The sequence below is a fragment of the Leucopleurus acutus genome (assembly GCF_964270905.1).
Source record: "Leucopleurus acutus genome assembly, chromosome: 1".
In the NCBI taxonomy this organism is placed as follows: Eukaryota; Metazoa; Chordata; class Mammalia; order Artiodactyla; family Delphinidae; genus Leucopleurus; species Leucopleurus acutus.
The window spans coordinates 23,877,622-23,895,570 of record NC_139142.1 but is presented as its reverse complement, the minus strand read 5'-3'; the positions used below and the strand labels follow the sequence as shown (position 1 = coordinate 23,895,570).

General features: G+C 42.8%; 1 protein-coding gene across 16 annotated transcripts in view; it reads left to right on the top strand.

Moving 5' to 3' along the window:
• Positions 1-17,949, top strand: part of NRXN3 (neurexin 3) — a gene marked incomplete at both ends in the record, with an annotated part of 1,633,255 nt that overhangs the window by 502,584 nt on the left and 1,112,722 nt on the right. For all 16 annotated transcript variants that reach the window (XM_082851716.1, XM_082851713.1, XM_082851712.1 and 13 more), the window contains one exon: positions 1,211-1,594. In XM_082851716.1, the coding sequence (XP_082707842.1) occupies positions 1,211-1,594 (384 nt within the window). The remainder of the gene's footprint in view (positions 1-1,210; positions 1,595-17,949) is intronic.

Sequence of the window (17,949 nt, the reverse complement as noted above, 5' to 3'; positions counted from 1 at the left end):
GAGTTATTTGTAGTGAGGTTGATGGAGCTAGAGTCTGTCATACAGAGAGAAGTAAGTCAGAAAGAGAAAAGCAAATACCGTATGCTAACACATATATATGGAATCTAAAAAAGAAATGGTTCTGAAGAACCTAGGGGCAGGACAGGAATAAAGACGCAGACATAGAGAATGGACTTGAGGACACGGGGAGGGGGAAGGGTAAGCTGGGACGAAATGAGAGATTAGCACTGACATATATACACTACCAAATGTAAAATAGATAGCTAGTGGGAAGCAGCTGCATAGCACAGGGAGATCCGCTCTGTGCTTTGTGACCACTTAGAGGGGTGGGATAGGGAAGATGGGAGGGGACATGGGGATATATGTATATATATAGCTGATTCACTTTGTTGTACAGCAGAAACTAACACAACATTATAAAGCAATTATACTCCAATAAAGGTGTTACAAACATTAAAAAAAAACTAAAATATTTGATTTATAGTCAAGAAAAAAAGAAAGAAAGAAAGAAAGAAACACGTTCCAGTTAAAATTTATCAAAGGCAATGAATGTCGAAAATATGCCCTGGCAGGGCTGGTAGCTAAGGCCAGTACAGAGGGTATCAGCTCATGGAGAGAGAAAGAGAAGAGCAGGTTTCATCCTTCTGTGATGGTGAGCCAGTGATGAAGACTCAGGCAGGACCTACAGCCTGTGTCCCAGGTACAGAGTAAGAAGCACCTTACATGTATGAGCTCATTTACTTATCACACCAACCTGTGAGGTGGGGACAGTTCTTTTCCCATTTTACAGATGAGGAAATTGAGGACCAGGAAGGAGAAGTCACTTCTTCAAGGTTATCCAGCTAGTACGTGGCGGGGCTGGGATTTAAACACAGGCACGGTCTGTGCTGCTGTCAACCTGTGTGATGTGCAACCTCTCAGCCAAAACTTTTAGGTAGAAAAAAAGATAATCCTACTAGGTGCTAGGCCACTGAGATTCCTCTGGGCAGGCTGTCTTAGCTGGCAGGGATTGGAGCCAAATGGCCTACATTGTCCTTTTTACCATTTTGCGGCATTTCGTTCCCTTGCTTACATTGTTCCTTCCTGGCCAGGCAACAGTGGTCTCCCATCTCACCTGCTAGGCTCCTTTCGTTTGGTTCACCAACTGGCAGCCTCACCTGTGATGCCAAGAGTGCTGTTAGCTCACTTTGTTTCTGTCCTCCCATCCCAGGTACCATATCAGTGAACAGCAGGCGCACGCCGTTCACCGCTAGTGGGGAGAGTGAGATCCTGGACCTGGAGGGGGACATGTACCTGGGCGGACTGCCGGAGCACCGCGCTGGCCTCATCCTCCCCACTGAGCTCTGGACCGCCATGCTCAACTATGGCTACGTGGGCTGCATCCGTGACCTGTTCATTGACGGGCGCAGCAAGAACATCCGGCAGCTGGCGGAGATGCAGAACGCTGCGGGCGTCAAGTCGTCCTGTTCACGGATGAGCGCTAAGCAGTGTGACAGCTACCCCTGCAAGAACAACGCCGTGTGCAAAGATGGCTGGAACCGCTTCATCTGCGACTGCACGGGCACCGGCTACTGGGGCCGAACCTGCGAGAGGGGTGAGTAGGCCCTCGTGGTGGCACGCTGCGTCTGAGTGGGGGGTGATGTGCTGCAGCTGTGTCCCTGGTTGCACCTGCCTGTGCTTCCTTTGCTACTACAGGCTCTCCCTTTGGACCCCCCTGTGCTTGCGTTCTTCTGGAGAAGCATTTTCTAGGGTTCACTCCTTTCCAGATCATACCCCTTCTAGTTCTGGATGCTTGGATTTGTTTGGCTAGGGTTGGGCTGCAGAGAGGGAAACTGTAGTGTAACTATTACCATGATCATGCTACTTTCTTGATTAAGTGTTAGACATCTATTTGAGAAGGTGAATTCTTTTGGGATTCTGGGTGGGCTCACCAACTGGCTGTTTCCTTTGTTCATTTAACTCATGCTTTTTTTTTTTGCGTTACGCGGGCCTCTCTCTGTTGTGGCCTCTCCTGTTGCGGAGCGCAGGCTCCGGACACGCAGGCTCAGCGGCCATGGCTCACGGGCCCAGCTGCTCCGCGGCACGTGGGATCCTCCCGGACCGGGGCACGAACCCGTGTCCCCTGCATCAGCAGGCGGACTCTCAACCACTGTGCCACCAGGGAACTCATGCTTTTTGATGCTTCCTTCGTGCTAGCTCTTGGATTAGGCTTTAGAAATGCACTATTGAACAAAATAGCCCCAGCCCTGTTCTGTGGGGCTTGCTGCCTAGTGGAATGCTTAGCTGTTAAATAATCACAGACATGTTGAGTTTTATAAGAAGCAGTGTTATGTGTTGGTTAAGAACATGAATTCTGGGGCCAGACTCGGTGAGAGATGTGGCCCTCATGGAGTGATACAAACTTTCTCAAGATAATATCTTTGAGACTTGATTTCCTCATTTGCAAAATGGAGATAATTAGGTACCTACCTCACAGGATATTAATGAGGATTAAGTGAGTCAGTAGGTTCCTGGACTATGGAAAGCATTTAGTAAATGTTAGTGATGGTTACAGTCATAATTATTGTCATCAACATCATTAAAGGAAAAGCACAGAGAAGTTTGGGAGGCCTTAGCAAGGGGACCCAACATACCGTAGAGATTCATAGAAAGCTTCTTCAAGAAAGAAATATATAGGTTGAAACTTGAAATATAAGTAAGAGTTAGCTTGGCAACGAGGTGGGAGGAAGCCGGTGTCTTTTACATGAGGGCAACGTGTGGCAAGAGGTAAGAGACCATGGCACACTGGGACTTCCCTGGCGATCAGTGGTTGAGACTTCGCTTTCCAATGCAGGGGATGCAGGTTCTGTCCCTGGTTGGGGAGCTAAGATCCCACGTGCCTCCCAGTCAAAAAACCAAAACATAAGCAACAGAAGCAGTATTGCAACAAATTCAATAAAGACTTTAAAAATGGTCCACATCAAGGAAAAGAAAAACTTAAAAACAAAAATCTCCTCTAAAAAAAAAATCAAAGGAGACCATGGCACAGTTGAGGAACCAAACAAAGTCCATAACAGAATGGAGTGTGTAATGAGGTGGGGAGAAGGGTGTGAGAGGTAGCTGAAGAGTTGGGGCACAAAGAGTGGGGGCTGACCATTTACAACAGACCAGGATGCTGGGGGAAGCCCCTTTCTCTCTACCGCTTTAGGATCTTACACTTGCACTGAATTTACAGTTTGGGTAAAGGGCAGAGACAACATCAAGACAAGGAGATCCTAGTCTATAAGCCACATCCAGATTGCAGCTTGGTTAATTGTTTTATATGCCAACCACACAGAATCTGGCTGGCTGTCCATGAGTTGTCAGTCTCTATTTTGTATGAAAGGATAATTTACATAGTTATCAAGTTTTGCTGAGGGCGTAGTTCTAGGGCTTTGAGGATACTGTGTGTGTAGTAGAGGTAGTTTCTGTCTACAGAAGCTTATCATTTCTTTAGCTGAGGAGTTGACACATCGATATAAGAAGCAGTAATAAAATGATACAAGGCAGCAGCATGGGCTGGACCACGAGGGGGACATGGAAACTTAGTGAAGACTTTCTTGAGGAGAGGGACATGCAGGGTCACGCCCTTAAAGACTACCAGTGGCCAGAATTGTCCAGGTGTCAGAAGTCTGGTGATAAGGAGGGATCCTGGAACATGCTTGGATAACCAGTCAAGAATTTTCAAGGAGTCATTTTTGTGAGGTCAACCATATTGCTAGTTAAAGTATATTTCAAGAGAACTGCAAACCTTCCCTACAGCTGGACCAAAAGGAGGACACAGGATATTGGAGTAAAGGAAAAGGAGCTTTTTTGGGGCTCATAGAAGTGAAATTCAGATTCACTGAATTTTCAAAGCAGCCACCCCAGAACATGAACTAAGATGGGGAGGCGGCCATCCGGCACAGAAGTGGGCTTATTTGGCTGGCCAGTCTGTCAAGCTCCTGAACTCCTTCCAAATCCGTTTTTAGGGTGGACTATCCTGGTTGCTGGTTTGGGGAGATAGAAAAGTCATTCGACCTCTGGGATGCATGAGACCATTTTGATATAAGCCAGGAAATTGTGGATCATCCACTGTCTAGGAAGGTAGTGTAAGAACCAAAGGTCCCTTCAGACATCTCACTTCTTTCTCCTGGGTATCTTTCCAACTCAAGGGCCTGCAGCAGGGACTGGAGACCGCTGAGCAAGGTGTCCCTGAGATCAGCTGTTCCAAGGGCAAATCAATGGGAGTTGGTCCAAGATTTGCCAAGTACAGTGAAAGTCACTGCACCTTTTACGTTGTCACTTGCTGACTAGTCATTAAAAGGCAGCTGATTGGGGATATATGAGGGACAATTATTCCTGGTACAGTGCAGCCAAGAATCATCCATTTTGGCCAAATGAGAAGGAGCCTGGCAAATTTAAGACATTTAATCTACATGTCGCTCAAATCCCAGATGGTTCAACTGATTGTTTTGTTCCCCCGCTAATTGTTTTCTGGCCCTGTATTGTTCCTGACACCATGTTCAGAATGGATCAGTGGAGTGTAAAAATGATAGGATCTACTTTGCTGGCAAAGAAAACTGTTTCCCTATGACACTGTTTTTCTTTATTGAAACTGATTCGTCAGTGGAGATGGTTTTGACTTTTGTTCATTTTTCATACATGCAGCAGACATTTATTGAAACCCTAATTTGTTCCAGGCACTGTATTAGATGCTGGCAATGCAAAAAAAAAAACCCAAAAAACGGACACAGCTTCTGGTTTTGATCAAGGGGTGTATAGTCCTACTGGACAAGGAAAGGTGGGAACTGTGCTAATGTTTGGTAGATGTCATGCCTGATCTTTTAGGGGAATAGCAGGGCAGACAGATGGGAGAGGCCATGCCTACATGGGTGAGTGATGGTTGGGAAAAGGGGACCTGAGGTTTCTTAGATTTTCTTGTCTGCTATTAATAATAAAACTATGGCCTCTCTTTACCTCTGACCCTCAGTATCCATTATAGGCACTTCTGAAGAGTGGTAAAGGAAGAGCATTAACCTTCTTTATGCAAGAGCATGATCCCCTTTGTCAAGGAATGCTGCCCCACGCACCATAACACCATCAACAAGTTCACTCAATTTACCATTCTCTAATTTTTTTCTAGAAGCATTAACCCTAAGCCCACTAAGTGACACTTAGTGGGGACCAAGTGTCAATAGGCAAGGCTATGGATTTAATTTATTTGTGGACTATCGAACTTCAATTTGAGGCCACTGCAGATTCTACCCCCTTCCCTAGATGGCTTTTCCTGAATGTATGCCATCATTTGTTTAGCAAGAAATAAAATAGGACTCAGCACAGGTTCATCCCTATGACAAAAATAAACTACACTATAGCACTTAGAGTCAGGAAGGCCTAGTGGTTAATGGCGTGAATTTTAGTCAGATGTACCTTGGTTCCTGAGTTGGTTCTGTCAGTAGCTAGGTAATATACAACAAATTTTTTATTTTGTCCAAGTCTTAGTTTCCTTATCTGTAAAATGGGGACACTGATAATTAATAGGTAAGGTTCCCTTGGTTGCAAGCTACAGAATTGACAATGACTAACAGAGTAAAGGAAGAAGACATATTGCATGATTACCTAGAGAGTTATTGATCAAATAACGATCTCACCAATTACATCTTGAAAAGGGAAGCAGAACAACTCTGGGGATCCCAAGGCACTGTGATTGAAGTGATGCATCTCTCTTGACCTACGGGTTCTGGAGTTTTCCATTCACAGTTTACATTTTCAAGAAAGAGAGCCCAATTGGCCCAGTTTAGTTCATCTGTCTGTTCTTCTACAATCAGCTCTGTCCAGGTGGGCAGTCACCTAGAATAGATATGAAGGATCACCTAATATGTAAATATATAATCTTACTGAACCATTTTCTTAGTGTTCCTTCATGGTGAAGCTTGGGGTGCCCTGATCCATAAGGCCATGTCCTGTTATAGATGCCCAGCCACATGGACTACTTCCATGTGCTAAACAAAAATATTTCCTGGGGTCATGGATATTGGATGCCTTTGAGAATATTAAATTGTAGAACTAAGAAAATGTGATACAGAGGGTAAATCTGCTCTTCTCACTGGTCCCCGGGATTCCATTTATCTGACATAAACACCAGCTGAAAACCAAGAATGCAGATATTATGAGTTCTCTCAAATGACCCTGTTCCAGCAGGAAAGGCTTGCAGGCAGCAGCTGCTCGGGGACTTTGCTTTCAGCCAGCCCCTCTGATGGCTGCTGTGTGCTCCTGGGGCAGCAGTACATCCTGCTGGGGAGGGTGAGACACTGACTTCAGAGGAGGCTAGAGTGTGTCATTTGGATGCCACATGGAAATCAAGACATCAGGACATAGCAGGCCTGGCAGATTCAGTTGATGTTACCTGTACCTAATCCTTATTTCAGCAAGGGAGCAATTGGAAGCCCTGAAAAGTTAATCTCACTTTAACTTGGAGCAGCTGTAGAATGGTTAAAATTCATGGATCCTGACTCCTAATCCACTGTACTTTCCATTACATTGAGTAGCCTTTCCTCCTCTTATATATGAAAGGGGTTGGATTATAAGGTCATTGAAGGAAAAACAGTGCATTAGGTATTTTTGTTTTCCCACAGTCTCCAGCACTGTGCTGTACACATACTACGAGGTTATTAAATGTTGGAGGAAGGGTCCCAGTCCTCTGTCCTGGGTCTCCTCCTGGGCTGCACATTGCCCTTTGTGCCCTCATCCACTGCCATGGTGTCAAAGGTTATCTATATGTCAGTGATTCCCAAATCAGTCTCTCTAGCCTCGAACTCTCTCTGGAGCCCCAGATTTCTATATCCAGTTGTCTGCTTGACGTCTTCATTTGGATATCTGATAGATATCTTAATCATAACATTGAAAAATAGAAATCTTCAGTGCCTCCTCCCTGCCTTAGACTTTTTTTTCTTTTCTTTTTTTTTTTTTAACTTTTAGTTTTTCCCATCTCAGTAAATGGCATCACCATTGTCCTTGGCATTTTCCTCGATTTTTCTTCTCCCGTCTCATTCAGTCTGTCTCAGCAAGTTCCTGTTGTCTCCTCATCTAAACCCATCCTGCATCTGTCCACTTCTCTCCCTCTCCACTGCTATCATCCTAGGTCAACCTACATCGATCTCTTCTTTGGAAAACTAGGTAGCATGTCATATGTTATGAAAAGCTCAAATTCATTTTGCGCCTTCCTCAGAGTATTGAAGTGAGATTATTAAAATGTTTAAATATTCAACACATTCTTAAGTAGCTTTAGTTTCAGTGGCTTTTGGTCCCTCAAATTGCAGGAAATGAAGCTATGATACTTCTTTGGAATTAACTTCAACATTCACATTTCCATTCCTTTTCTCTGTACCAAGCTTGGTGAGCTCAGTTGTGAGGATACAAATTGGTAGAAGCCATAGTTTCAATTCTTGAGCTCACAGTCTAATAATCTGCAAATTGTAATGCAATCTACCAAGGGCAATGATCCAGGAATATCATAGGAAAGAATGAGATAAAAATTAGAAAGCAAATTATGTCCAACATGATATACCACTTTATAACCAGTTCTGGATCTACTGGGGTCTGCTCAGACTGACTCACTGGTGTGGGAACAAAAGAAACCCTGGCTTCCAGGGTCAAATATAAAAATGCATGTTGCTTTCCCTTGTTCCCGTGCCATTGAGGCTCTGCTCTTACTCCCCTAGGAACATCCAGGCCCTTTATTTAGATGTGTGACCTTGAGATTCTTACTGGGATCCTCTGGCCTCTCTGTTCTGCAAAAACAAAATGAGGTAATTGGGTTTCATGCTGTCTCAGGGCCCATCCAGTTATAAAACTCTGTGATTCTCAAATGTCATCAGCTTGGCAGTGGCGTCCCTTATCCTGAGTAGAGGGGAGAAGGTGAGTGAAAGGCAGGGCAGGGATGCTAGTCCTTGTTTCTTGCAGTCTGCAGTACTGTCTGGGTTAGGAGGCTCAGTTTAGTCATATCAGCACTGCGATGAAGTTGTCACGTCTCTTGATTCATTCATCTAAAAATATGAATACCTTGATATACTGGGAATACTTCAGGTCCATGACTTAAAAGTTTTAATTGCTGGATTAATGAGTAGAGCCTTGGATTTCTTAAGATCATTAAAAGACTGTCTCTTTTTCAGTCCATTGTTTACCCCCTTTCAAGGGTAAATACATGTATTAGAGAAAGAGGGCCCCCCAAGAAATACATAATTCATCAACATCAACCAACATGTCCCCATTTTTTCTTATCCATTGGTGCTTTTTAAATTTTTATTTTATATTGGAGTATAGTTGATTAACAATGTTATGTTAGTTTCAGGTGTACAGCAAAGTGAGTCAGTTGTACACATACACATATCCATTGTTTTTCAAATTCTTTTCCCATTTAGGTTATTACAGAGTATTGAGCAGAGTTCCCTGTGCTATACAGTAGGTCCTTGTTGGTTATCTCTTTTAAATATAGCAGTGTGTATATGTCATTCCCAAGCTCCCAATCTATCCCTCCCCTCCCACACTTCCCCCCTGGTAACCACAAGTTCCTTCTCTAAGTCTGTGAGTCTGTGTCTGTTTTGTAAATAAATTCATTTGTATCATTTTTTAAGATTCCGCATATAAGCAATATCATATGATATTTGTCTTCCTCTGTATGACTTACTTTACTTAGTATGATAATCTCCAGGTCCATCTGTGTTGCTGCAAATGGCATTATTTCATTCTTTTTAATGGCTGAGTAATATTCCATTGTATATATGTACCACATCTTTTTTTAAAAAGATTTTTATTGGAGTATAGTTGCTTTACAATGTTGTGTTAGTTTCTGCTGTGCAGCAAAGTGAATCAGTTATACGTATACATGTATCCCCTCTTTTTTGGATTTCCTTCACATTTAGGTCACCACAGAGCATTGAGTAGAGTTCCCTGTGCTATATAGTAGGTTCTCATTAGTTATCTGTTTTATACACAGTAGTGTATATATGTCAGTCCCAATCTCCCCATTCATCCCACCCTGCCACTTCCTTGGTATCCATAAGTTTGTTCTCTACATCTTTGTCTCTATTTCTGCTTTGCGAATAAGTTCATCTGTACTATTTTTCTAGATTCCACATATAAATGATATTACATGATATTTGATTTTCTCTTTCTGACTTACTTCACTCTGGCAGTCTCTAGGTCTGTCCATGTCTCTGCAAATGGCACTATTTTTCATGTCTGAGTAATATTCCATTGTATATATGTACCACATCTTCTTTATCCATTCCTCTGTTGATGGACATATAGGTGGCTTCCATGTCTTGGCTATTGTAAATAGTGCTGCAATGAACATTGGGGTGCATGTCCCCTTTGAACCATGTTTATCTCCAAATATATGCCCAGGAATGGGATAGCTGGATCATATGGTAGCTTTGTTTTTAGTTTCTTAAGGAAGCTCTGTACTGTTCTCCATAGTGGCTGTACCAATTTACATTCCCACCAGCAGTGTAGGAGGGTTCCCTTTTCTCCACACCCTCTCCAGCATTTATTGTTTGTAGACTTTTGATGATGGCTGTTCCGACTAGTGTGAGGTGATACCTCATTGTAGTTTTGATTTGCACTTCTCTAATAATTAGTGATGTTGAGCATCTTTTCATGTGCCTCTTGGCCATCTGTATGTCTTCTTTGGAGAAATGTCAGTTTAGGTCTTCTGCCCATTTTTTAATTGTGTTAAGACACACAGCTATATCCCTGGTGATGACCGTAGCGTTGCTCAGATTCAGCCTCTTCTTGTTTCTCTTCCTGTTCTCCTTTCCACAGGCCCAGGATTGTATGATCCCAGGAAATTGTCCTATAATCCATGAACCCTTCCTAAGTGTTATTCTGCCAGGTTGGGGTCTGAGATACCCCTGATCACAGCTTCTCCTGATGGTCTAAAGAAGAGAGTAAGGGAGGAAGATTCTAGTCGTTTGAGAAGCTTGAAGCTCCAGGGGTCTCAGAAGGACAGGCTGGGGACTTTGGCGATCTTTGGAAAATCTACAGCTAGGCCTGTGTTTAGCCTGAGAATGTGAAGGTCAGCACTTTGAGGCAGAGCGTGACAGCTGCTTAGAACTGTGGCACACCTGCTGTTGGCTGTGATTCTGTCAAATGCAGAGACATGGTGGCCGTTTATATTACTGCTTTGTAACTTTATTACTGCCTTTGCTAAAAGCTGCTTAACTGCCAGCAGACGTCTGCCCATTATAGATGCAATAAACTGAGATGCTGCTAAATTATGAGAAACAAGTGCTTCAAAATACAACACAAGGGGATTGTCATAGCATTTTTTAGCTGCATCTTGGGTCTTTTCACAGATAGATGAATCCTTCCTTGCTCCAGTCTAGATTAAGAGGAAAGGAAAGTTAACTTTTTTGAGAGAAATTATATGCCTGCTTTGTATTCTTAATATACACTGGGCCATTTAACCCTCACATCCATTCTTCAGGCTGTGTAATCTTAGCCTCATTTCCCAGATGAAGAAAATAAGGCCCCAAGTCATTCATTCCAAAGCACCTGTTGAGTACTGTGTGCTAGAGGCCGCTTTGATCCTTTGAGATACAATAGAATTGATTGTAATGTTCCTCATAAACATATCAATATATTCTGATACCTGAGGAAAGGACATAAATGCGAGGAGAAATATCATGGACAGTGTCAGAGATTGGGTGACACTAGAGCTGAGGCTTGGTGGAGTAGCAGGAATCTCCCAGGAAGACCAGGAAGGGAAAAGTATTTCAAGCAGAAGGAACAGATATGCAAAGATGACTTCTGTAAACAGGAAGTTTTCCTCGTGGATGGTATCTAAGTCTTAAATTTGAGGGGATGTTTTAGAAGGTGTGGCTGAAGAAGTGGTAGGGTCAGTTGTGAGGCACCTTGTTTGTTCTCCCCAGAAGTTTGGACCTTACCAAACTCGTAAGGGGGCATGCCAGTTTTAGCAATGGGATAACAAAGTCAAATCCCTCTGGCAAGGGATGATTGGCACGTGGGAGACAGTAGGCCAAGAGACCAGTGTGCGTTAGTTCAGTTTGCATTTATATTAATTCAGGGTGGGAAATAAGAGTCCTAACTGTGATAGGGAGAATGGAGGTCGAGTTCTGGGGACACATCCAATAGATATTTAAGGGGCAATGTTGATAGGATTTACTAACCAGTGGTACACAGCTAGAGAGTGGCCGAGACTGGATTAGAATAAGGGTTTGGTCGTAGAAGCCCATTGTTTCTTCCCTGTGCTACTCAAGCATCTCAGATCAGATGGAGAGTCTTGGGAGGAGTGGGGAAGAGTGAGGTAGCGATTAAGGGGATATAGCTAGGAGTCGCCTATATATACTGGTCTCACTCTGAACGTATGTGACTTATTCTCTCTCTGTGCCTCAGTTTCTGTATTTACCACTGAGAATATCAACAGTGGTTGCTTAATTGGCTTTTTGTGAGCCTCTTTATTATAGAGTCAAAGTGTATGTTGTGTTCACAGAGATCATAAGCCAGCATGTCCCTTTCTGAAGCTAGAATTCTGCGATTCAAGAATGAAAAAATTCTCAGACTGGTGTTTTTTTAATTCAGTTTTTTCTTGTGTTGTAGAAATGACCTAGATATGATATCTGTGTTTAAGTATGTGATATAGGCTAGAACTTAACAGGGGGAAGGAAGGTTGCACCAGAAGGGAACATACCAAAGCATGCTTTTCTCCATACTTCACATGGTTTGTATTTGGAATCAAGACATGACTACTGTAATCCCAGATTTTGAAGAATTATGCTAAAATGGTCTGTTGTTACTGTGATTATCTCAACCAAGCTTTGCATGTATTTGGTGGAAAAATGAATTGTTTCTCTTTCTCTTGTAAAAGTGGCCATATTTGAAATTAAGCTAAAAGATTCTTTCCTTATAGGTAGGAAAAATCGTATTTTTAATTTCTCTGTATTCTGGTCTCCCATTAGGACTTCACATCAATGACACCCAATACTGGGGATTGTGTACGTGTGAGTGATAGAGCACACGTGTAGTTTCCCTCTAGTTTCTGAGATGTTTTGCTGTTCTGTTTTTAATATAATCAGAGATTATTTAAGGAAGAGAAACGCAAACATGTAACAGTCATGAATAGAAGGGCCAAGCTGAAACCTAGACCTGGATTGATCCAAAGAAAACCAGATGAGTGTAAAGCGCTGTAGAATTATTTATCTCGCCAGAGGCCCAGATACCATCTAGCACAACCCCCCTACCCCCAGTTCTAGATCAGGAAGCTGAGGGCTCCAGGTAGGAAATAAGTTGCCCAAAGAATAGAATATAGTGTTTCTAGCCCCTCCTTTTGGTTCTCCTATCATTGGATTTTTCAAAGAAATCTGAAGATACTGCAGGAGCAGTATTTGTGCATATTTTATGAAGATGTATGTTTATGTCCCCATGGATTACTAAGCAGTACAATCATGCATTGTAACAAAGGTATTTGGTTAGTCTCCAGTCTTATTCTTGTTGGTAAATTTATTTAGAATGTTGGCAATTGATTTAGAGAAAAGAAATATGAAGGGAAAAGACATGTGTACATGTCTCTTATTTCATCAACGATCCCATATTACCCCATATGACAAATAAATCCAGCCCAACAGAGAGAATTTTGGAGTGACAAGTGCATTTGGGACTTGGGGCCGGAAACTCTGGGTATATAGCTCTCAAAAGGCCCCCTTCTGTGGAATATTGGCCAGCTATGTCCCTGGCAAGGAAATGCAAGGTTTCTTGGAGATCACTTCATGCTTCTTAGCATGTTTAACCTTTACAGCAAGGCATTCTCATCAAAATGACAAACCCCCACAGAGCCTTCTGAGAGGCCAGTTAATCAGAAACCTTATGAAATCTGTGGGGTTAGCACGCTCCCCATCTTTTTTCCTCCAGGGAAAGAAAGCCCTGTGTCTCTCAGATTTCAGTCTTCTCTGCAAACCCCTTGTGTGAAGCTTCCTGCTGTGACCCACAGATATTAGAATATTGTCTTCCTGTGGTCTCCCAGGGCCACATACTGACACCAGCTAAGGCTAGTACATTTTTAATCTCCATCAGCGACATTGTAAGGAAAGATGACTGCTCTGATGTTTGCTTACTTGAATTCTCCCTACTCCAGAAGTCTTCAGACCCCCAGAAAGGATCTGAAGATAGTGGCTCACTCTTAATGTCACCGCATATGGTGGCAGGCGGTTGCTGACAGGGACCTCAACTCCAGCTGGCTGTCTCTGCTCCCTTTGCCCCATTTCTCAGGCTGTAATGAAACTTATTTCACAAGCATGCCAGCTTCTCCAGATACTGTAAGATGGAGCCTCCTGTGGAAATCCACAAAGTCAGGTCTATGTTGAGAGCAGAAGTAGAAAGAGAAAAAATTGATGAGTAAAAGTCAGGTAGCTGTACAGGTGATAAAAACATTGATTGGGATGAGGGTGGGGGTGACTCTATCAGAATTTAGATTCATATTTAATTGGAAAAGACCTCTGAGGTTTTTGAGTCTGACCTAACATCTGATGCATGAACACCCTTGACAAAATCTCTGAAATGCTGTATGGACTCTATGGGAACATTTTCTGTTTCCATATGCTGCGCTAAATGCACAGCAGTGGGTAGCTTAATCATTGCAATAACTGTGTGAGTAGGTGCTATTTCATTCTCAATTTACATCTGAGGAATGGAGGTCACGGCTACATTAAATAACTTGCCTAAGGTCACTGAGTTCTTCTGGACCTTTCACTCCAGAGCCTACTCTTCTGTGATCAATATATTCTGCTGCTCGCAGTGACAGGGGAGCTCATTCTTCAAGAAGCTGCTGTTTCAGTTTTGGAGAGCACCAAATACAGACATACCCCGGAGATATTGCAGGTTTGGTTCCAGACCACCTCAATAAAGTATCACAGTAAAGTGAGTCACATGAAGTTTTTGGTTTTCCAGTGCATATGAAAGCTATGTTTATGTTATACTGTAGTCTATTAAGTGTGCAATAGCATTATGTCTAAACAATGTGTGTACCTTCATTTAAAAATACTTTATTGCTAAAAAATGCTACCCGTCATCTGGGCCTTCAGTGAGTTGTCATCTTTTTGCTGGTGGAAGGTTGGAAATATTGCAAGAATGACCAAAGTGTGACACAGAGACACAAAGTGAGCAAATGCCATCGGAAGAATGGGGCTGATAGTCTTCTCGTTCAACACAGGGTTGCCACAGACCTTCAATTTGTAAAACACACAATATCTGCTAAGCACAATAAAGCAAAGTGCAATAAAATTAGGTATACCTTTATTCTGAATATCTCCCGTTTACTGTAAACTGAAGTCTCTCTTCTTCTAATATCTTTCGTTTGATCTTGGTTCTGGCTTTGGGAACTATACAGGATTTAATCCCTCAATTAATATTTACTTGGTACTTACTGCACCTTGGGCACCTGGGATATATAGAACTATCAAACCTAAATGCTCTTCTGTAGTAGACCTTTAGGTAGTTAAAGAGGTCTGTCATTTTTCCACTGAAAGGTTGTCAGTCATTCTCAGGATAAACTATTAGTTTCTTCAAGTAGTCCTCATCTGTTGTGGTCTTGAGTTCCTCCATCATACAATAGTCACTGAGGGAATGAAGGAAGGTGAGGAGGGGCTGTGTATTCACTGAATGCAAGGATGGCTTCCAGGACCAGGGAACTTTGTGGCTCTGCCCCTTTAAGCAGCAGGCATTTGTTACTAATGCAATAACCCATATGATCACTGGACATTGTAACGTCATATGGACTATGGATTTGTGAGGCCCGTGGGATTCACTGGTGTATTTCTGAGAGGTGATTGCTAGTTGTATATCCTGAAAACAAAGTATCTTGAGCCCACAATAGGCAGCATCACATTTATTTCCTAATCTTATTGCTCAAAATAGTCCTAGACTGAGTGTGGTTAAATCACATATTTCAAAAGCAAGGCTACATTTATCTTTGGCCTTAGGAATATCTCAGGGTATCATTTGACAAGGAAACCATGGCTTTGACAAATATCAGCTGATATAGAATCATTGAATGCTGGAGTTGGTCAGAAACATAAAAATCGTATATTCTGGTGCTGATAAGTTACAAAGGAAGAACTGAGGTTCAGATGGTTATATATTACACAGGTGGTCCAAAGTCATACAGGTAGTCATGGTGGGACTCGTATCTCAATATTTTGAAACCTGGACCATAGCTCTCGATCCTAAAGCAATGTCAGGAGGTGCTCTAGCTTTGTGCCTTTGGGGTGGTCTTCCTGTGTAGCTGACAGTGAGATCCTTGTGCAATGCAGCTCCGAACCTTTCTGCACAAGATCAATGGGTCCTTGTGATTTTTTTTTTTTACACGTAATAGTCCCTTTATTTACTGCAAATAGACTAGGCAGTTAATTCAGTTAGCATCTTATGGCCTGGGAAATCTCATTAGCCAAACCTTACATTATCAACACATCTGTTTAAAAAGAGATGCTTAAAGAACTGGTCTGAATATTCAGATTTCTGATCATCTCCAAGAATAGGGGAACTACTGAAAGGCACCTTTGGAGAGAGTGTAGGGTCGTACCAAGGTTATCAAACCCACTGAAATGCACACCTCAGGAGGTATAAAAAGGGAATTCACATTTACTGAGTACCTGTTATATGCCAGGTATAACTTGATGTTTAAGATGCAGGAGCTCTGGTGTGGAACAGAGCCGGATATGAATGCTGATTCCATCACTGATTATTATATGATCTTGGGTGTGTTTTTAACCTCTCTGAACCTCAGCTTTCTGATCTATAAAACAAACTCCTTGGGGTTGTTGTGAGGTTTAAATAAGATGATTATGTAAAAATCTTCGCACAACACCTGTAACTTTATGTTTAATACCTGGAGGAGTATTAGTCTCTCATTTAAATTTAGAACAAGCTTATAAAGTTTGAGGTATCATTCATATCTTTTAATTAAACCAAGGCTAAGAAAGATGAAATAACTTGTCATAGTCACAACGTTAGTGAATACTGGAGGTAGCATTTGTAAAACCCAGTCCATCAGATTTTCTATTATGCTTTGCCATTCCTTAAAATGGGAGGTGTTGGAGGTGGGATCTGGTATCACATGAGGGAAGAAGAGCTGTGGGGAAATGGAGAGATCCTTGTTTATCTTCCAACCCTGTCTGTTCTCTGCTTCAGGACTTTCAGGGGTGAATCTAAGGCATAAGCAGTGCTAGAAGCTGTGCATTTGAAGTAAATTCAGGATTTGGAAGAGTGATCTGCATCTTGCACATCCTCTTGCCTACATTCTTGATTCCTAAGTAAAGGAGAGGAACTCTTAAGTTTCCATGGGGCTGCTCCAGAAAAGCACAAAATCTCTACAGCTTGGGGCTGGTGAGATAGACTTTGCCCTATCACAGTTTATCCAGGGCCGCCATGTACCCAAACTCACACCTGCATTCATACCCACATGTACACACAGACATACCACATGCTTCAGCCATAAACCTGGCCCTCTCTGTATTTTGTTTTGCTTATCTGTCTCCTGCCATCAAGCATGTATCAAGTATCCCACTGCCAAGGATAGAAAAGCAGTTCACTCCGTGTTTGCGGAGGGAGAAAATGAAAGGCTGAATGAAAGCCTAAATGAGTGGGGTTAACTCTAAGAGTTACTCTACTGAAGTTAGAATTCTGGTTTACTAGCAGATAAATTTGGAGAAACCTGGGGCCTGAATGTCCCTCCTCTCTACCCCCAGAGACACACACACAGATTGGGATTTTCTGGTGGGCAGAGGTGGAGATGTGCCTGGAGGAGAGTCGTCCAGCAGCTCCCTTAGGCGGAGGCCTAGCGTCTTTGCCCCGTAACAGCTGTTGCCAGCATTATCTGTAGAGAAGCAAGAGTCAGTGTTGCTTAGTGGACAGATGGGCAGGCGTGGAAAGAACGAAGCTCGGGTAGGAGAAGCTGACTCGTGCATCCTGGGCCGGCACTTCCGCCATCTGAAACAATGCACTGACCTTGGTGAGAAGAGTTTCCAGTTCCCTTTTGCTCCCTCTCACTCTTTTCCCTTGCCTTTCCCTGTCCTCCTTACTCTTCCCCCTCTTTCCTCTTCTTTATCCCCTCTTCTTTATTTCTTCCTGATCAGTCTCACACAGTCCTTTCTTCCCTTGTCTATCCATCTTTTAGGCTTGATACAGCAATAATGTCTACCTTTTAATGGACAGTTCCTTGCCAGAGGGATGAAATTGACCCTTGTTTGTTCAAAATGATTGGCACGGAGGCTGCCATAAAATGTGGGCTGGCACCTATGTCTGCCTAGACAGGTGACAGAGGTAGAAGGGAAGGACAGGCCCCCAAGGCCTCTGCAAGCACATTGCCTAGCCTGGAAACAATCTCTTTTTGAACTGTGGGAATGAGAGGTGGTCTTGGCAAGAGGGGGTCATGACTCTGCAAAACCAAATGGCTAAAATTTTGTGGGGAGCGCAGAGCAGTGCACTGGGATATCAATCCCTACTGGAGGGTATGACTTGGCTGCTGCAGAAGCGGCTCTCTCTTTCTAATGTTGGGTCTGTCCCCTGGGGCTTTCTGTACATGGAGGTTGATGGCAGTGGTGTGATGGGGAAGCAGTACGTCCTCAAGATGAAGCTGAACAGAAAGGTTTCTTTGTAAGTTTTCTTTTCCCCTTTCTTCCTTCAATTCTCTCACTTCTTGCTCACCCTTCTTTCACCTTCCTGCTTTTCTTGCCCTCAGCCCTTTCAGAACACTTGTCATTTTTTTCCCTCTGTGTATGACATGTTTGACCCATCCCATTTTTTTTTACTGCAAAGAAGTGTTCCTGGGGGCTCTGATGGAACAATTGAAATAACGAACCTTGACTTTGGTAGGACTCTTATTATTATGTCTTCATAAAATGCTAATCAATAAACCAATCTCCAGGTTATAGTTCTGTT